Raw genomic sequence first — 23,256 nt, 5'->3', positions numbered from 1 at the left:
ATGTTCTTCAATGAGTTTAAAATCAACATAAATATTTTTATACTAAAATTATGAAAACATGTAACAGATAAAAACAGTTCACCTTCAGTAAGACCAAAAATTAGTTACAACTTTAAATCAATGGCATATCACATTAACAATCAAATGAATAATCATTTATGTACTTCTATATTGTTACAATTTTATTGTTGGTGACAATGTTAAAATACTGTCTCATAAAACAATATCTCTAATTTTTAAAAACACAATACATATGATAAACTAGAACTATAATTTTTTAAATTACATATATATATGTTGTAGTTAAAAAAATGCAGATAAACATGCTATGATTTAGTTAGAAGACATTCTAGTTGCAATGCAATGCCATATTAATAGTTAAAAGAGTTAAAATCTAGATCCATTAAACTTCCAATGTAATTGAAAAGCACTCCGACAGAATTAATAATTAAAGAAATCTAGTATAATACAAAAGTCTCAAAAAAAAAAAAAATTACTAGTTTTCATTTACTTACTAGCATTCAGTAAGCATTCTTTAAAAATATTTTTTTAAAGACATTATTTAAAATAGTATTTCTGTATTTTTACCAATGCTATAAAATTCATGATATGCTTTATTAATGGTACTATTTCATATGCTTCCAACTTTAAGACGGTAAGGAATTTATTTAATGTATTTTCAGCATACACTTGATTTGTATTATATTTGTAAATAAAACACACATCTGTCAACTGTACCAAACTTTCTGAGCATGTCAGTAAATATTTTTTTTTTAAATAGGGAATAAGCTAAAAACAAATCTTACCAAAATAAATGGAAATATAACATTAATAAAGAAACTAAGAAACAGTTTCACATACATATTCTGCAAGCTTAATTTAAAAAGCAAGTTGTTTGTAAAATAAAAAGTTTGTTAATAACAATAAATATTGTATTCAAGAAAGTAAAAAACATGTTGAAATATTCATTATTAATAAGACTGCTCAAGACCATTAATGTTTTAGCATAAGGCTACTTACTGATATAATAAATATTGATATAACGACAATAAAACAAACTTAAGACTGTATAAAAATTAAACTGAAAGTGCTTAGAGCTTTAGATTTGGACTTGTTAAAGTTGAACTTTAAGACACACTGAAAGACTCATTAATGTTAAGATGAAAATAGATTGATAAAACAGTTTTTTTTTCTTACCAGATGAGTGATTATGATGGAATGATTCACTGAAGAGGAAATGTACAACCATAAATATTACATCCACAAGCAAACTAAGCTTTGTAAATAAATTAAAGAATACAGTCTTGATCAATAAAAAACAAATCATGAGTTTCTCATCACGGCAGTGATCTATTTCACAACATTTCTTGGTGAATCAACTTTAGCCAGTTTAACACAATCTGATTTTGGTACACCAGCCATTATAATCACTGCCTCAGTACCTTTTGATCATTTTCCATTTCCAAAAATCAAGAGTACACTTAAGGAACGCGTTTTTAATCTATAAAATAAGTAAAAGGTATAAAAGGAGGATAGCTTATGGAGCTTTAGTGGATTAGTTATAAAACTGATTTTAACAGCACTCATAATGATGATTATAATTAGAAGGAGAGTAGTACAATGAGAACAACAAATGTTTAAATGCAATACTTTCTAAATAATCTATACTTATACGTCAGTTTTAAATATCAAATTGAAGATGTCATGGATCAAATGACTTTATCAGATATTATAATTCTACTTAAAACTAAAGAATATATAAGACAGATGATAAAATTATTAAATTTTTAAATGAATCTAAATAATAATTACTTATTTAAACATAAAGACCTGTTAGTTTATTCATAAACGGTTTAAAAAACTGCAGTTACCTCAACATCATGTTAAAAAATGTGCAAGATTTAAACCAATATCAACGGCAGCAATAAGTGACATTATATCAAAATAATCAGCAACCAAACTGTATAGATACTGGTCTTGAGGCAGTCCAAGGTATAAAGAAACAAACACTGACACAGATTGAGTAGATATAAATTAGCACCAGTAACAAAAATGTCATACACTCTAATCTCTCCTGGGATTTAAAATAATGTGGGAAGACTTTCTACAAGCCTTTTTCAAAATTAGACAATACCTCTTGTAATAAGTCTATGTAGCCTGTGTATACTTTTATTACAGCCTAAAAAATAAAATATCTCTTAAATAAATTTTACAAAATTATTCCATTAAATAAAATTGTAAATTTGGTTTACAAACCAAACACACCAAAACTTGAATGCAACTTTTTTTTATTAATAAACTTGTTTATTACAAATTCATTGATGCATTTTTAAAGGTACTACATTAGAAAAAGCTACAAGTAGTTTGAACTGAAAGTACAAAAAAATTTTTTTTAACTATATATAAAATTTGTATAATCTTTCCTTCACTTATTACTGTAGGTCCATACACTATGCACAACTCCCAATGAATTTCAGCATCTGAAGATCCTTTTGCACACAAAGATCGAATCACAGCATGCACTTCACAACTGGCGGGAGAAACAACTGACGCAGACATTGCGATCTGCATTCACCAGCAGGCAAACGACTACTGAATCAAAACAACTGCACTGGCTTCATAAGTAGCCGATAGATGGCCCTGTATCCATGAAACTGTGTTCAGACCCGCTAATATTTAGATATAAGCTGATGGCCCTTACTTTATGAACATGCCTCATATGTTAGCTCTTTTCACACCTAAATGGGTGTTTTTTTATAGATATTGCTATTCTACACACACCAAATCATAAACCATTAAACCAAAAATTGTTGTTATTAATTATAAAGTTGAAGACCATCTCTTAAGCTAAACAGAATTACAACACAATTTTTTATAAATTAACAAAGAAAAGAAAAGTAAGTATTAAAAAAGCCAGGCAAACTGAGGCAGATAATTACATAACAAAAAACAACAAGACTCTAAATGATAGTAAGGAGCAATGAATTTAACATATTTTTTATTGAATTTAACAAATTTGACATAAGTCAGGACAAGCCATGACAGTGAACCTGCATAAAGGGATAAGATCAAGGACAAGTAAAGTAAAATAAATCTCATCACTCATTATAACTTCTTGTCAGTGTTAACAAATCAGAGTCTACATGTTGTCACTATAGCCAATATACATTAGGGTCATTTGGAAAATTCTCAGCCTTAAACACAGATAGCAAAAGTATGACCAAATGACTATGATTTACACCTTTAGATGGTGTACTGCAAAGTTTCAGACATGTTCATTTAGTTGCTTGTTTGTGGCAATCAAGTAATTGGGTAGTTTCTGAAAAATGGATAAAATTGAAGTTCGAGCTTTTATAAAGTACTTTGTTTTAAAAGGTTTAACCCTGTCAAACATACAAAAAAAATTAATTCAACTTTCCCTTCATTATTGATGGGAAAAACTGGCTGCTGAATTTAATCATGGTCATACATCCATTCGGAATGACCACTATGATTACGGATGACCAAATATTGCTATGACCAATGAAATCATTACAAAAATTCACAATTCCATATCAAATGATTGGCAATTAAAGGTATGCGAGCTTGCTGACATCACAGATATCTCGATTACACTACATTTTACATAATGTTTTGAGTATGAAAAAGCTTTCCATTTGATGTATGCCTCAACTAATACCAGTCAACCAAGGGTGTACTAATACCACTTCTCAAGGGTGTTTTGGCTTATATAAACATGATTCCATTGAGTTTCTTTAACATTTAATAAGGGCAGATGAAATTTCAACTCACCATTACTTGCCTAAGACCAAACAGTGGATGGAAAGAAGCAGGTGAAAATGCACCAAAGAGAGTGAAAATTGTTCCATCAGCAGGAAAAGTCACGGGGCACGGTTTTTTAGAATTGTCATGATGTTTGTGCTCATAGACTATCTGGATGAAGACACTACTATCACCACGGAATACTATGCTTCACTAATAGATCAACTGCTATTCAGATTAAACATCTACATCTGGATAAAAAGAAAGTGCTCTTTTACCACAATAATGTGCCTGCACACACATCGCAGGTTGTTGCTGCAAAGCTCCATGACCCACGCTTTGGCATGCTTCCACATACACCAAATTTGCTGAAATTGACTCCAAGTGATTATTTTCACTTTCAAAACCTAAAAAATAGCTTACTGGACAAAGATTCACATCAAATAATTAGGTCAAACTGATACAAGTGCTTATTTTGAAGAGTAAGAAAATCATCTAATACTGAAGAAAATCATCTAATTTTAAGAAGTGGGAAACTCATTGGTCTAAAGTTACCTAACTGCTAGATGACTACAATGAAAAATAAAAAAAAGCATTTCTGAAAAAGCTTTGTTTTCTTTGTTAATCTGAGAACTTTCCAAATAACCTGCAAAGATATTAACACATTTAACAGACAATCATGAAATTAAGTTCCAGAAATTAAATCCCTGTATTTCCAGTTTTCATTATTCTTCTTCTACACCTATGAAGTACTACAATGAAAGTACATATGAAAAGACACCCGTCATGTAAAGAACTCAACTAAATTCACAATCATGTTGATATTTGATAAATAATTTTTTGAGTAAATAGATCTTGATATTGATATATTGTGCCGAACAGCACAAGCGAAACGAGCCTTCAGTAAGAAATATGATTTGTTTACATCAAAAATTAATTTAAATGTCAGGAAAAGATTTTTGAAAGTATATGTTTGGAGTGTCGCTTTATATGGAAGTGAAACTTACAATCGGAGTATCTGAGAAGAAAAGATTAGAAGCTTTTGAAATGTGGTGCTATAAGAGAATGTTAAAAATCAGATGGGTGGATAAAGTGACAAATGAAGAGGTATTGCGGCAAATAGATGAAGAAAGAAGCATTTGGAAAAATATAGTTAAAAGAAGAGACATACTTATAGGCCACATACTAAGGTATTTTGGAATAGTCGCTTTAATATTGGAAGGACAGGTAGAAAGAAAAAATTGTGTAGGCAGGCCACGTTTGGAATATGTAAAACAAATTGTTAGGGATGTAGGATGTAGAGGGTATACTGAAATGAAACGACTAGCACTAGATAGGGAATCTTGGAGAGCTGCATCAAACCAGTCAAATGACTGAAGACCAAAAAAACAAAAATTGATATTAATGAATGTTTGAAAAATTAAAAATTTATCACTCACCAGCTACATTTTCATTTGAAGTCGGGTTAAGTGTGTCATCAGTGAGTTTAGCTATAGTTCTAGAAGCAGTTCCTGGAATAATTAAAGGATGTTTTCGTTGATGTCGTTGCTTTTGAACAGGAAGTGTTTTTGACCTATCTCTGGGAGGAAGTGGTATAGAATTGCCATTACAGTTCACTGAAATAAAAAATAAACCAGTTTTTTTTTTTAATAAATAGCAATCAAACAATTCTTACAAAAATAAAACTTCATTTAACTTAATGGCTAAATTAAAAAAAAAAAACCCTTTAAAACATCAGTTGTGAAGCATACATTTCATTCAATGTCTGGCTTTTTTTTAACTACTTAAGTTTTTTGCACTGGTATAAAAACATAATTACCAGCCATATTTATAATTTTTTTCCACAGAACATTTTAGTGTGACTGTCTTTCAGGGTGGGATTTAAAGGAAAAACAACCATTATTATTTTGCCCAAAAATCCAAAATTGTTTGTATATTATTCTGATTTTAATTCATAGAAAACATATTAATTACAGTTATGGAAATGATATCAGCCAAAAAAAATCAATTATTTTCACTGATACTAATTAAAGAAAACAAGAGATAATAAATTGCATTTGTAAGTTGTAACTGAAGTCAATTTACTATAAGTTCATCAGTACAAAAAATAAATGTACTTAATTCTTTTTATAGATTTATGGTTCTAAGAATCTTTTTTATCATTTTTCTTAAACTTACACATTACTTTTTGATAATATAATTTTTTATAGGCCAATATAAAATAGCCGCTTGGATTTACCTTCAACCTGTACTGAATTAACAAAAAAGCAGGATATAGTTTAAATAAATAAAAAATTTAAGTAAATCTTTGGCTATACGTACTCTTCAAATTGACTACTGTATAAAAGAGACAAAGTTTCTAGGCTATTCCATAGCATTTCACCAAATGGTAGTTATATGACCATTTCAATTTTTTTTAATATTTCCACAATCAATATGTACATTCAAGATAAAGTGAAATTTGTAATTAACACATTTTTATTTTCTCTAATTTCTTATTTGTTGGTGTTCAAAATTTCAAAACACTATTTTTTTTAATCACATCTGCTTAAAAATTAAAGACAGATTAAATCTATTATAATCTTTTAACCTATAAAGATATCCAGATGAATACTAATGGATGTCTGTAAGCCTAGATCTTAGTAATATTCTGATGAAGCAGTAAATTTTGTAAAATTTATTCCAGTGTACTAAACAGCAAAGTTCAGTAAAGTAACAAGTCTATTTTTTTAAATTTCTGAAACTATAGTAAGTCTAGTTTTTAATTGTAAAATGACTGTTTGGTATTAGTTACAGTTCTATAATTTGATTTTTTTTTTACAAAAACTGTCCAAAAAAAAGTGTAACATATTTAAGGTGTATGTATGTTTGTTCCACCACAGCAGCTCAATGGCCGAACCAATTTAACCAATTTATGTTACCAGAAGTGTCATAGGCTATATTAATATTTATGTATTAGTCAAGATTTGCTAGTTGAAGCACAAACTTTAATGAATTGAATGAATGAACTGCGAGTCTATCACTGTGTGAGCTAGGTTTGAACTGAATTAATCGAAGGAATATTACAATTAAATTAACATTAAATAAAATATTAAATTAATTTTTTAAAAAAATTTGTTTAATTATAATGGTCTTCCTGTGGGGACTGTGTGTGAGGAGAGAGTGGTGAGGAATGTAAGCACCTCATGTGAGGCTAGACCAATCATTACCATCAATTGATAACAAACAGGGTGTCCCTGGGGCACTCTTTTGGGAGGTACAATGGGGTGCTCTTATAATATCTCTGCAAACAATCGTCCAATTTTCAATTTCAAATGAGGTATTTGTTAATAAGAAGATTGAATATTAACATTTGCATGTATCAGGTACACTCTCAATCTACAGATCACTGTTATTTTGAAATGTTGTTATATCTTTGCAACCAATCTTCTGGTTTTCAAAATGAAAACGGGATATTTTCTGATATATTACAAAATCACGATGGAACCAAACCAGAACAAAAATTAACCAATATACTCAGAAATGTACTTTATTTATTTAATGCTGCATAGCAACTGAATGTACTGTTTACAAAGCTATATCTGTTACTAGAAATTACGAAAGCATATTCTTAGATAAACCTATATCCACAGATTTAGTGACAAAAAAATGTAATTCAGCAAATTATAATAATAATTATATTTATATAGATTTAAATAATATTAGATTATTATTATTAATAATAATAATAATCTAATTATTAATAATAATTAGTTTTCCTTCATTTAAATTTTAAAATATGGAATAATATTTTTTACATATAAAATGCTATAAAATATTCCATATTTTGAATTAACATTTCCCTCCAGTTCTGATGTCAATTCAATAACAGTAAAATGACCAAAGGAAGACTAACTTAAGACATTTGTCATTTTCATGCTAACTGCTAATGCTAAAGATGTTAACACTGCAGCAAAAACCAACCAGAACTGTTCAGTTAAATAAGACTGGTCATCCTTTCCAGCATATTCAGTTCACTTATTTCAATGTTTTAAGCTAAACCATTCAATTCCCATCTAGTAGTGTCTACACACATTCTCAGGTTGAAATTTATTCTTTAACAATGGTAGAAATTTATGTTTTCACTTATGTTTTTCACTAAATACTAGAAAAATGGGCAATCCAAAGGCTCGCTGAAAAAATGTTACATGGTTTATGTTTCATTACATATGATTTTGTTAAATGTTTTTGCCAGTTGTAACTAAATAATGTTTACGAATTTAGCATACTAACAATAACAAACACTTTTACAATAAAAAGCTTCAAAATCCTTAACATTTTTAACTGTTTCTTAAATTGTGATTTTTTTTAACACAGCACTAATCCCAACGTGTTCCTTATCTCCAAAACACAAATATAATTTTAGATTAATCATTGGAATGAAGGAATTGTTTGTCCACTTCATTTAAAATAAAAATGTCAGTACATACAGCAAACCAACACACCGATTTTTTATTGGAGAAAAATTCATTTAAAAGGAGTTGTTTAGTTCTATTAAAATATTTTTCTTTTCCCAAAATGAAGTGCAATATATTATAGTTACTGTTGTAATACTTCATATGGCATTAGCTCTCAAGTTAAGAGATATTAATGAATTAAAAAAAAAATTCTGCAATTATATAAACCAAACAAATTTAAATAGTATCTGTACTTATTATGAAAAAAAATTATGACTAGATATAATAATCTTTTTGGTACACAAAAACCAGACTGTGTCATGAAGACTATTTGATTGCCATACTGTCACTATGGTAGGCAGAATTTTTGCCATCTTTTAGCTTACACAAAGCAAAATGCCATTTTAATGATACAGTTTCTTGAATAGTGTCAAGAGCACTTTTGTAGTCTAAGTATTCAGTAATATCATGCCCTTTGAACCAAGATATTTTGCTATCACCTAACTTGGTAATTATAAAAATGTAGTGTTGTATAGCAGGTCAACAATTTTAAATTGTTTGCAAACAGCATTCATGATGATATCAGAATATTAGACTATTTGGATCATATCTAAACTATGTGAACTATGTGGATGTTAGACTCTTAGGATAAAACTGTTGACTGGAAGGCTCCCTCCCAAAAAACATATAGAAATTGACATGGTGTGAATCTGAAGTATGTAATTAATGTCTTGTAAATATACTAGAAATAGATACTTGATAGATACTGATAAAGTATCTTCTTTATATTTTGACATATTTTTGACTTTTTGTTTTTATTAAATACTACAATTTATGCTAATTACAACTAAAACTTTTAAAACATTTTAGAAATTAAAAAAAGTATTAAAAATTGTATATTACCTATAGATTATAAAACATATTAATTCTTCAATGCAAAATAAATTAAATTTTTTTCATATATTTTAGTTCTGTATCTTACCAAGGAGTTGCACTAACTAGATTAAACTTTCAGCTACATTCAGCTAAACTTTCTGCTAATTTTCATGGTTTTATAACATAAGGAGTCAAGTCAAGTTCATCACACAAAATTTTAGTAATTTTATCTGGTTTCCTTTTTGAGATTTAACTTATAAAATTTTTAATTAAATTTCTTTGGAAGGGAATGGAGAACGTTTTTCTTCTTTTTTTTTGTTAGTACTTTGGGAATGGTTTTTTAATTTTGGTGGAGGGGGAGCACGGTATTATTCCTTCCTCTTTACTGGAAAATAATAATAATTGATGGTATGCAGTCAAAGCAAGCAAATAGCCACTGATTTTTTTTCAAAAATTTATTATAACTTGACAGTTTTTATAGAATGAATTAATTAGAACTCATCAAATAATGTACTTAAATAGTTTAAGATATGATATAATTAAAATATATTTGGAGCAACAAAATATCTTTATAGATTAGAAGTTATAATGTATTATCTAATTGAATACAATCCATAAAAAATTAGTGTTTTGAATTTTTGAACACTTTTATATGGGAAATTTGAGAAAATGAAAATTTTTGTGATTGCAGAAATATTTTTAAAAAAACTTGAAATGGTCATGCAACTAATTCAAATTTTCTGGTTTTCTCTGGTATGATCCTTATACAGTCATTATTTCTGGATATTTCAAAATACAACTGTTTCTCTGAACTGATGGGCAATAATAACATTAATCAAATTTTTTTCTTTTTCTTTTACATACAGTGGCAAAAGTTTGGGAATACTAATTCAAAAAGATGAAAACTTACATCATTCACACTGAAACAAAAAAATGTCAAACTATTCAAATAAGTTGTTACATACTGGTACTACTCTAATATTTTATTATCCTTCTGTACAATTTAAAATAACATTTTAGGAGAATAAGAATAATTTGTTAAGATAATAGTTTTAATTTTAATGAGTCTGATTTGCATATGCTATAACAAATGAAGCAGATTAATAAACTACTAACATACAATGTATATTACAAATTTTTCCCTATCTACTCAAGAAAATAATGTAAAACGTTCATATAACATATGTTTAAAACGAAGCATTTTAGGACAAATGCTTTGTTTGCGAGTTATGGCTTGTGAAAAATTTCACTTGGATTTTGCTATTCCAGTGAAATGAGGTCTTACTGTACTTTTAGGATTAAGTAAGGGGCAGAATTAGTGATTTCTTGTAGTTTTTGGCTGAAAAATTAATAAAATAGATCACAGAACTGCTTCTGCAGTAGTTTTTGATAAATCTGGGGTGAAAACCAATAAATTGGAATAAGAGAACCTATCTTTTTACGTTTGATGTACAATAATTTTGTTAAATGGTAATAAATAAATCTTTAAAAAAAAAAAATTGTAGAGAATTTCATTCTGAACAAAATGTTGCAAAATAAGTTGAATAAAAGAAGAAAAAGTTCCAAAAAAATTTTATTTTATTTAGAAACAGTACATTACTATATATATTTAATGTAAACAAAAACCAAATTCTTTATAGGTGACGAGAAAAATCTGTAAAAATAATATTATTTTAAAAATTGTAAAATAATTTTAAAAAACTGAAAATTATACAATTATAAAATAAATACAAATAAATAAAAATTACTGAGATTTTTTTATCAATGACATAAATACAATAAATTATTTGAAAAATTATTTTGAAGTTGGCAAGAAAATAACTACAGCTGATCAGCAATGCACAATACTGTAACATTTGGTGTTTAAATCATTCTATAAGGTACAATAAGTCATATCAGGTACTGTGAACTGTGCTGTCATTACAAAATTTTTCTGTGAATTTCAGTTTGAAAATGATCAGTCTGCCATCGAAGTAATGCCATACTTATTTAAAATATTGGAATACATTTGTGATACGGTATTCATTTTGGTGTGTATAACGGTAATGTATAGCTGCTGCAGTAGCATATGAAATATGTTTTCTGAAACCCAGGATTCCAGATCCCAAAACAATTAGTGTGACTTTTCGCAATCTTTGGGAAACAGATTCACTACCTAGTATTTGTACCAGCTACAAACAATCTGTCCAACAATAGATGAAATATTATCGATGCAGTTCAGCATAGTCCAGGCATCAATATACGACATCTTTCTAAGCAGATTGGAGTTTTGCATTTGATGGCTTGGAGGACACTTAAAATAAGTTTTATCCTCATCATAAACAGCCAGTTAAACAACTACACCCAGGAGACGATCCGCTTCGCTTGGAGTTTTGCTACTAGTGGAATACAAATCAACAATTCTACAAGTATGATTTCTTTACCAACGGTGCAAATTTCCCTTAAGATGGTGTCAACAACTACCCCAATGGGCATAGATAGTAAATCCTCATGAAACTACAGAAGGCAATTTTCAAAAATGTATGGTGTGGCTTTCTTCACAATCAGCTGTTTGGACCATTCATATTACCTGGCTGCTTAAATGCTGAAGTCTATTTGCACTTTTTTCAAGAAGAATTGCTGCAGCTGCTTGAAGATATGCCTCTAGCGCTAGGATGCAAAGTATACTTCTAGGTATACTTGATGGTGCATCTCTCCATTTCTCTTGTGCTGTTTCCACTCACTTAAATCATGATTTCCCTGAGAAGTGGATGCCTGCACCGTCTAAAAGATGGTGCAGACATTAGAGAGAACCAGTTTGGTTTTTGGAAAGGCTGCTCAATGCTTCAGGCGATATCAAGAGTTGTAAGGTAGGTGGTGGCTGTCAGAGCAGGTACTTGGAGACAGAGGAATGCCTCTTTTTATATTCTTAGATGTGCTAAATGCATTTGGCTCGGTACCCTGGAGTGTAATAATGTCTGCTCTTGAGGAAAACGACAAGTATAAGAATATCTTTTGAATTGATGGAATATGTTAGAAATTTAAGGCTAGAATAAGATTCCAGATGTTTGGTGGAGTTCAACGAGGGTCTGTGCTTGGACTGTTATTTTTGGTCCTGGCATATGACAGAATACTGGGCTTACAATTGCCTGAGGGGACTGAAACTTCAGCATATGCAAGACAACCTCACCGCATTAGTGAGAGGCAGGACTGAGAATGAGCTCAAGGAAAGAGGCAATAGGGCACTTTTGAAATGGTGAACACATGGGTGCGTGAACACGGTTTGAGACTTGCCCCTAATAAATGGGAGTATAAAATGTTTACAGGAAAAAGAAGGGTGGCGCCAAATAACACTGAAGCTGGAAGATCAGCATATAGCCCTAGAGCAACGTAAAATACTGAGGGTTTACTATTGATAAAGGATGCAGACTTGCAGATCACATCCTGACAAGCTGCGTTATGGCCAAGAAGACACTTAAGGTGGTGAAGCTTCTGATAATGCCACAGAAAGCACCTAGGTCCTCAAAATGACAGTTAATATGTCAGCAGCTATGTCATCTATGTTGTATGCCGCTCCACTCTGGGGAGCAGCCCTGAGTGTGAAATGTAATTTGTCAAGACTGCAGCGACTCCATAGGAGGGCACTATTAAAGGTAGCATCTACATACTGCACAGTGTCTTATGAAACCGTGTGCGTTCTTGCTTCAGTACCGCTGATAGATCTGCATGTGGTAGAAAGGGCAGAAATTTACAATGGTAAGTGTAAGATGGAAGCAAGAACAAAGAGTATGGCCAACTGAAGTGACAGATGGAGAACAGGAGAAATATCAAGATGGACTAAAAGAGTCCACGAATATTAATGAAATCCTGTAATAGGTCAATTTGACCTCCAGTGAAGAAAAAGTTGAATAAAATTAAATCTGTCCATTTTCTGTCTATCAAAAATGATAAACATGTCCATTAATCAACCAACCACTGTTTCCAACCATCTGCACTGTTAATTAAACCAAATTCCAACCAAAATAGCCTGTTAATCACAGAGGGAAATGTACACTGTGCAACACCCGTACAAATCCCAACTCAACTAATATCAAACACTTTTTTCAACCCCATTCCCTTAAGCTGGATAACAGTTAAGTAAAACTTGGCCCAGGAGAGTGTCCTTTAACTCAAAGGGGGTCTCCCCACTTATCGGCAATAAATCCGGCAGCAGGTCAGCCCCCAGTTAGATATTTTTTTACTGACAGCCTCAAATCCCCAAGATGGTAACTGGGCCCGTCATCCCCAATACAAAATAAGCAAACAACATATCTAGAATAAACAGACGATAATGTATACATACATAAACTGAAAGTTTCCAAGCCAGACTTCTAATCCAAACTGAGAAGTAACACTAAGAATGTACATAATATACAAAGTTGCTGTTCAGACAATAGAATAATACTTTAAAATGAATTAGAACAGTCTGACTCATTTCAGTCCCATCATCACCCACAATACCATCGATTTTCCTTGCTGGTTTTAATTTCTCTGCTTAACCATTAATGAGAATATAATGAAATCATTACACGGCAGTTATCAGCCAGGAAATTGGAGACAGCAAGCAATATAAAGAATATATATCCTAGCCTGAACAAGAACAAAATGAAAGTAATGAAATGTAGTAAAAATAAAGCAGATGGACCACTGAATACAGAAACAGGATGAGAAAAGATTATGGAGGTAGAAGAATTTTGTGATTTGGGAAGTAGAATTACTAAAGATGGATGAAGGAGTGGTATAAAATGCTGAATATAGTACAGGCAAAACAAGTGTTCAGTCAGAAATATAATTTGCTTACATCAAAAATTAACTTAAACCTTAGAAAAAAATTTTTGAAAGTATATGTTTGGAGCAAAGCTTTATATGGAAGTGAAACTTGGATGATAGGAAAAACCGAAAGAAGCATTTTGAAATATACAGCTAAAAGAAGAGACAAGACTTATAGGCCACATCTTGGCATCCTGGAATAAACACTTTGACATTAGAAGGACAGGTAGGTGGGAAAAATTGTCAGGCAGGTAATGTTTGGAATATGTAAAACAAATTGTTAAATTGTTATGGATGTAGGATGTACGGGGTATACCGAAATGAAACAAGTAGCACTAGATAAGCAATTTTGTAGAGTTGCATCAAACCAGTCAAATGACTGAAGACAAAAAATCCTAGCCTGGTACATCACGACTACAAATGGCGACTTTCAACTAATATTGAAATGCAGGCTTCCTTAACATAATTCACTCATTCAATATTTTTTTTAAAGTATTTTGAAAACAGTAACTTATCTGTGAATAACAGAAGAAAGTCGTTAACTTAAAAATAATTTAAATATCATAGCTTAGTTACAACTTGAATGAATGAATAAAAGACAAAAATAATAATTTTAATTTAAGACGATTGTCATTAATAAATGCCTATTTTAAGGATGAAAATGTGATACAATCAAAACTAAATAAATTTAATTTAATTCAAATTTGATGGATTGATGAAAATTAAATTTAATGCAGTTTCATCACTTTCTAACAACTGTAATCCAGTTAATAAACAAATTTTCATTCTCTTAACTGAATTAACTAGCTCTGCTCCTTATAAAACAAGAATCTATCACTATTTCAATAGCAATCCTCATTCCTATTCGTAACAATTGCATTATGACCCTCGATGTCGTTAAATATTTTATTCAAGTTCTAAGCAACATGAAAGAGATATTTTCAACTTTTAAAAACTAAATATTTTTCTATATTACTAAATTTAACAAAAAAGAAAAGAATGCCATACAACAGCAAAGTATTTTAATTAAACATTATTTGTAAGTACAAAGTTTTAATTTAAAAGTAAATACTGTTCTAAAGCATGCAGCAAATGAATATGACTTGCCATCATGGTTCTCATCATCATGATCCTGTTCATCTCCTGTATTTCCAATAAAACCAGTACTGAGAGTGATATTTGTGTTATCCGTGCATCGGCTAGGTAATGTGTTCACTCCACTATAACATATGAATGCTGTGTTACATCTTCACTGTATAGAATAAGCATACACACAAAATAATGATGAAATGATCCGATCTGTCCGACTATAATTCCACAAAAAATTTATTATTTTTAAACGCAAAAATAAAGAAAATATTCTCACTAATTCTCCTAATACCTTTTCCTGTATTTACAGGTAGAACATTCTCTATTAACCGCTTGACAACTTTTACATGTACTCCATGCAAGAACCGGCAAAAGAAAGCACGGTACAAGTAAAAGCAAAAGTGTAGTCATTATACAATTAATTTTATTTTTTTTTATAATCTTCCATGATGTATGTATATGATATGTGTAAGAAAATTATCTAAATTATTTAGTTTCTTAGCAACACAGCAGGGTTTAGAGCTTATAAAATATATATTTCTATCCAAACAAATAAAAAATAATGAAATGTATGTCAATTAATTAAATGTTACTTGACTTTTTAATTTCATCTTAATATACTTTTAACAAAATTTTACATAAATTAAAAATCACCTAAAACAATTAAATCTTTTTTAAAAAACTGCTTTTTATTAATTTACTAATATAATTAAATAAATAAAAAATTATACTCATACTGTCAATGTAGTAACCACTCAGATTCTTTCATATTTACCTTATTCCTTAATTCAAAACCCAATAAAACATTTTAGATTCGCTTTTTTGCCACTACCATATATATTTCGGAGATAGTCACATTACAACATTTGATAATTCACTAATATGAATATCACGCTGACATTAACATGCACTCTTAACCTTTCTACTTGTTGTACTATTCATTCATACTACACTACACATAATTATTCATGAATTTTTAACCGTCAAACCAATAAAAGCCAGTCTAGAAGTCAAAATTTTCAAAACTTTCAAAACTTCATATTCTTGAAGTAAAACTATCCAACATTTTATATCTTAATGCAATGCAATTCACTATCAAACTAATCTAATTCATAGAATATTATTAATGAATGTTCAAACAACAAAAGCATAAATTCTTAATATTATTAAATGTTATAAGTAAATTCGCATTCCAAATTTCTATCTGAGTCAACATCTTCCCTGACAAAATCTAGTGTTTGCTATTATATATAAAAATAATAACAATAGTGTTTACAGTCACATAACAATCTCTTTAATGTTTACTAGTACCTTGTAAACATCTATAAGTCAGAAATCAAACCAAAACAACATGATGATTTAATACAAATATCAATGATTCATAGATAATACCTGTGCCAAAAAAGATAACTCATTACACTATACATGAATAATCCAAGGGCGATATTCTGTACTACAAAATAATGTTTATAATTGCAAGAAACAAAAAAAAAGGAATAATATTATTTATTGCTTGTAATTAGATCGATTAACCACCAAAAACAGAATAATAAGAATAAATTTTAATAAACATGTCTCGATTGATACAGAAACACCTCTAAAATTATGCTCCTCACCAGCTGTATATATAAAGATATATAGATAATTATGTGATAATTATATTTTTATGTGTAAAGATACACATAAAAATTAATCAATAAGATATTTCACACTATTATTAAAAAAAAAAAATTATATATATAATTAATTACAATTTCCACTTACCAACATTCATAATAGTAACTATGTTAGAATGCTTTCGGAGATTATTACTCCATCCTCAGGAACAATGACATAATATATATTATAAATTTTTATTTCAGATATCAATATAAAATAAATATAACAATTGATTGTCAAAGAAGTATAATAGACATTTCACCTCAATAAACAATTTTGTATTGTGACCTTACTGACATGATGGATAACATTGACTTTATTTTACCTCTTTGATGATCAATTATTATATTTATTTTACTACAATTATTGATATGTGAAGTAAATTTTTGAAATATATATTACATCATTGTTCCTGAGGATGGAGTAATAATCTCCAAAAGTGCTCAAACATAGTTACTATTAATGAATATTGGTAAGTGGAAATTATAATTATATAAATAATCTACATATTACCAACAGGCCATATTTATCAAAATTAAAAAAAAAAAAATAGCGTAAAACATCTACAAGCACACTTTAATTTATAATTGTGTAAAACAGGCTGCTTACATTCTTTTCTATGAATTTTTACTACAGTACACAGCTGATGTTGAGTATACCCTGAAAAACGCTCATATATTGTTAGCATCCGATATGCAAGCAAGTTCAAACATTTCTGGATAATCCTTTTTGCAGTAAATGTCAGTTTGGCATATACTGCATTCATGCACTGTTATCTTTAATCTTATTAATCATTAATCTGTCATACATAAGAATGATTTTTATTTTTATTTTTTGTTCAAAACATTTTTACCAAATTGGGCAAATCATCAAAAAGGAAAGAGCATTTATCTTAGTCCAATGCATCTCTCAGAAGATTGCCAAGTATATGTCATCAATAAATTTAGTATGGTTGCCGATTCAGAGTTTTCAAAAAGGTTTTCATTCTAATAACATAGAAAAAATGCAAAAAAATGAAGATTTGTATATAAAAACACAATGCTTGTAAAAGAAATTTTAAACAATACCAAATGATACCGTAAAAATTATTAAGGACTTACATGCTAGACTCTGACTGTAGATTATGGCTGATTTTGAAAGTTGGGGTAGAGTTTACTAGATGATTCCATTTGCCAGGGTAGTCCACACAGTAGGCAGACTAATGCCATGGCATGTGTGGTACCTTCCAAGACTACGAATAACAAATTGAAGTACCAAACAATGGTATAAAATGAAATAGTTATAATGAAACTTATTTATCTTTCCCTTTTCAATTGTTACTGTTATCAGTAATAACTTAATATCTTATCTAATTATATATTAAATAATAACTATTAATTACTTAACATATACTCTATCTTTTTTTCTGTTTAGTCTTTCAGGAACCATCGTAAGGTATTCCTTCAGAGGATATGTATGAATGTAAATGAAATGTAGTCTTCTTGTACAGTCTCAGATAGACCGTTACTTAGTAAAGGCACTTACTTTTATACAGATTTGAATACTAGATTGTGGATACCGGTGTTCTTTGGTAGTTGGGTTTCAATTAACCACACATCTAGAAATCAACCTGAGACTGTATAAGACTACATTTACACTCATACACAACATCCCCTCTCATCCTCGAAGTAATCCTGACGGCGATTCCAGAGGCTAAACAGAAAAAAAAAAGTAGACCGTTCCTAAGATGTGTGGTTAATTGAAACACTACCACCGATCGGTATCGATTTACTACTCAAATCCATATAAAAAGCCTTTACTAAGATTTGAACTTTAGAACTCTCGATTTCAAAATCAACTAATTTGTGATGACGAGTTCACCACTAGACCAATCTGATGGGTTACTTAACACATACTGTAGACATCTTTAAAATTACCATATTTAACAAAACATCAAACTGAATCTACAACTACAGCTGGAGATACTTCAATGGAGATAAATCCAGCTTCAAACATATAAGACAATCCACTTATTGTCACGAATATTTTACTTACAACCGATTATATTTTAAATCAACTACACTTACAACTAAATATGAATGTACATCATTTCAAAGAGGTGCCATTTCAGGTGCGGTGAATAGATTGATTTTTTATAAAAAATTAAGAATATACCTATTACAATAATGACACGACAATGTGTTGGACTAGAAAATAAGTTTTAGACAAATTGTTGTTACTAGTGATCTCCAAGAATAATTAAAGGTGGTCAATTTTAACTGTTGTAAGCAAATACTACACAGAAAATAAAAAAATACAAAATGATTTATAAGCGTACTAAAACCTACATTACTCAGTAAAAAATTCAGATATGCTGTCAATGTATCTTTGGTTATAATAATTCTAATTTGAGTTACACATCCAGTACTTTAAACTAATCATGTCACACAATTTGTATATTTTTATCAATGGCCCCAACATTAAGTAAAACTGAATAAATCTTATTCCGTGTAAGATATCTATTAACTAAATCTGCTGTTGATATTCCTGAAACAATTACCACCATGTTCCTAAAACTATGCCATGTCCTGCTATGTTCATGAAACAATTTTTCAGGAAGAAAGGGATGAAGACAACTCAAGATATTTAGATAAAAATTCAGCCAAATGCATTAACTTTAAATTTAATTATTCTGAAGTTTTTGATATAATAAAGAATAAGCAAGATAATAACAGAAATATCTTTACCAAAAGAAAGTTGGAATCTTAGCCCAGATTTTTAAAAATACTTAATTAAAAATTTATTACAAGTTGTAAAGGTTTTGATTTTGGTTCCTAATAAATTTCTGATGCAAAAGAGTAAAAATAATTGACAATGTTACAATTGGTCTATATACATATCTTAGCAAATGTGTGCTTTCTCAGGATATATTTTTGAAAGTTCTACCATTTCTTCTGAATACTGCTTTTAACAGCCAAGCTTTCCAGTAATAAAGGTTTAGCTCAAATCTTAAAACTGGACAATTTTTATGTTACAGTGCAGAAAGGCATACATGCAAAAATTCTAAAAATCATAAAACTCATCCTTATGTGATAAGAATGTAAGAGAAATGATTCATAATTCTCAAAATCTCCAACATTTAGATATACTACAATTTTATTACTACAGATAACCACAACTACATTTATAATCATTACATTATGTTTAAAATTTATTATATTCATCATATTAATTTAAAATGTATATAATCAATAAATTACATTTAATATCAACAGATTGTTTTTTTAAATCTGTGAGTATTACAGTATACTGAATCTTTACACCTACATCTCAGTGAAAACATAAGTTAAAATATAAAGGGAGCAAAGAAAGAATATTGTCAGAAATACTTATTGTATGATTTGAGCAGCCAAGCACAGTTTTTTTCTTTGAATTCAAATGAGTTTTCCATTTTAAACAGATTTTCTAACTTTTTATCCAAACCTTTTGAGCTATAAGGCAGCACATGGAAGTCAACAATTTAAATAAATTAAACAATGTTGCACAATTACAATGAGATTACACTGGACATTTTATGTGAAAGTTTCATGTTACAGCAAGTTGTCTTAAAAAATACAGTGTCTCTGAATGCTTTAATAACATCTGGCATTCAGATATTTTTAACTGAGCCTGAATACTTTCTATTCAACAGTAAAATTGCAGCTTTAAAATCTTTCACCCAAGTCTTTATAATGTTAGCTAATGTAATCAGCCTCATAGCAATTACCATTTCATAAAATGCATTCCCAACAAATGTCTTGTTTGAGGAAAAATATGCAACAATTCTTTCAACACAAATTATGGTTTTGCGGAAAATAAATCAAAATCATCTGTTCCCAGTACATGTGCATCAAAATCCCTGTATACTTGGATCAGTTGTCTCATCCACTTGTTCCTGATTACATTTTTATACTCATTGGATCACTTGGCTAACTTATGAAACTACTTGGGGCTTCAATAGATACAAAAGAAGACCAATAAGAAACCTCAAGGATAAAAATGTTAGCAAAAATGCCTAAACTTATCCTGTATTTGAATGGAGGTATAAATGTAATACTTCCTCCCCAAGTGGTACATTAAAAATTATTCATATTTTATGCAGTTTACTTTTATTTTTTTAATTATTTACTAATTTTTTTAACTAAATAACAATAATAAATGTTTTAGAACATTAATTTGTTAAATCACAACAGTTCTAATCTTTACTCAACATTTTATTTATTTATTCTTTTAACCCGTTCAGTGATGGTGACTTGACAGTTATGTCATTTCGTCAGCTTTGTGTTTCCTTGGTGAAAGGTGCCAGAACCCTTCTGTCTACTACCTGCACAACTATAAACTATCCCCACCAACCAAATTTTTACTCTTTTGCTCTTACGATATAATCTACGACAAATATAAAAAAACGGTAAACATTTACAGTAATAACTTATGGTATACATCATATAATGTCTATCCCTCAATATGATCCAACAGTCTTGAGTATAAATTATGCATTTAATTGATTTTAAAGTATCATTTTTAGTTACCGTTTTTGTCAAAATGATTTTACATACTTTCATTTTTCTGTCAATTTACATAAAATTCAAGAAAGTCGGGGCAATACATACAATTATATATATATATATATATATATATATATATATATATATATATATATATATATATATAAGTAAAATCAAAAATGTTAAGTAAGAGTTTTTATTTTACTGCATTTATTCTGATAAATAAAGCAAAACAAACATTATTTCTTTCAATGAAACTCTTTCTCTTACATTTAATTTTTTAACATTATATTATTTCTTTATTTGTACTTTCTACTGAAAATTTTAGGGAACCTCTTTTTGACCATTCAAAATAATTGTTTGAGTATAGATAAGTATAATTTGAGAGTATATAATAACTGTTAATCTATTGAAATAAATCCCATAGTAGGTGGTTGTTAAAACTTTCCCTTTCTTTAGTACTGTTGTAATGGTGAGTAACCTTTCATTTTTCTTTTCCAAGCATAAAATAAAGCAAGTAATTTATAAAAAATCTTTATCGATAACAAATTTATTAGTTTAAAAAAAGAAAAACTATAGAACTGTGTATAGGAAAAGGAATAACAACTCGCATTTTTCAGGATGCAACCAATTCATCAATGCCCAAAGAGAAAGGATTACTCTCCTATGGCCAGTGACAACTATTGCAGCACAAAAAAAAAGGCAGAAATTTTTTTTTTTAATTTTTATTTCTTTTCTAAACTGATTTAAAGTAGGCAGTAATATGATTTATTTTTTAATAACTATTAATTTTACATTCGGCCATACAGGGTAGACTTGATAAACAATTTACACTGAACGGGTTAAGTAAAGAAAATTAATAAAAGAAATAATTAGAACCATTTTTTTTTCAACTGATAAAAATTAGTATATAATGCTATATTATACTTAGCATGAGACGCAAAGACCTTTTAAGTACCATAAAAGATATTAGCAACTAAAATTAAGGATTACTTGCATAAAAAAATAATTTTTAAGAAAATGTATCCTCTATTTACATAATAGAGATTGAAAGAATTTCTACACTAATTTTGAAAAAAATAATAAAACTGTTCTTAAGTTGAAAGGTAAAAATTTTAGAAACAAGGATTTCGTATACATATGGGTGTAGTTTCTGATATAAACTGTTCCGATCCTAATAATGCTCATTAAGAGAAAAAAAATTTCAGTTTATTAGATTAATGATACAATATTAATAAAACACTACTTATCTCTTCATATTATGTGGGGGAGGAGAAGTTAGGGGTTCCTTTAATTAATACTGATAACTATCTCTACCCTCATATCATCTCTCAATTAGAATAAACATTTTTTTAAATCATACGTAATGAGCTGAAAAGTAAAACATATTAAAATAAGTAAAAGCATTTTACAACGGGTGATTATGTTAAACTTTCAAAACATTGTTCAGCGTTTTATAATTGAGTACATAATATTTTTTTTTTTTAAATAAGGTAATTCATAATAATTAAAGCTTTCATTAACCCCAACATTGATGAGGTAGCACCTCATCCAATAAAAAAAATAAATTAAATAATCTATTCCAGTAATGCACAAGCTAGTTTGTTAGATTTATGATTTTAGATAGAACCATTCATGATACATAAAATAAAATGTAAGGCAACACACATGCGTGCTGCATACATGCATTCGTGCATTCAAATGCACATGCTTAGAGGATTTTGAAATGCAGATTTTATTATGGGACAGAAGAGGATTTCACACTAAAGTATTAAAATACTGAAAAATATAAGAATCTAGGATGTTATTTTTTTTCAATACTTTCTTTTTCTATAATTTACTACATCAAGGAAATTCAGAAGTAAAGCTGCAACCTGAATTGTTCTGGTACCTGCAAGCTGAACTGATCAGTCTCACAAATCAAATAAGTACTACTAAAAGATAATATCTTGAAGATATAGACAATCCCTGCGTATACGTTCCTTCAGAATTATAAGAGTACAAAAAAAAACATTAAAAACTGAAACTGGATTACAGCATATCAGTTTTAACTGCTCATGAACCTTCAACCTCGTTTATATTTTTGCATAATATAACACAATAAGAGATGTAAGAACTATTTT

At 29.2% G+C, this 23,256-nt stretch overlaps 1 protein-coding gene across 1 annotated transcript in view; it reads right to left on the bottom strand.

Moving 5' to 3' along the window:
• The window catches only part of Ack-like (activated Cdc42 kinase-like), a 120,560-nt gene that overhangs the window by 8,987 nt on the left and 88,317 nt on the right, over window positions 1–23,256 (bottom strand). The window contains exons 18-19 of the mRNA XM_075355796.1: window positions 14,970–15,082; window positions 5,202–5,378 (exon numbers count right to left, since the gene is read on the bottom strand). Of these exons, the coding sequence (XP_075211911.1) occupies window positions 5,202–5,378; window positions 14,970–15,082 (290 nt within the window). The remainder of the gene's footprint in view (window positions 1–5,201; window positions 5,379–14,969; window positions 15,083–23,256) is intronic.

Source organism: Lycorma delicatula, chromosome 2 (assembly GCF_047948215.1).
Source record: "Lycorma delicatula isolate Av1 chromosome 2, ASM4794821v1, whole genome shotgun sequence".
Lineage (NCBI taxonomy): Eukaryota > Metazoa > Arthropoda > Insecta > Hemiptera > Fulgoridae > Lycorma > Lycorma delicatula.
Note: the sequence above shows the minus strand (reverse complement) of the source record. Positions and strands in the feature narration are given on the sequence as shown.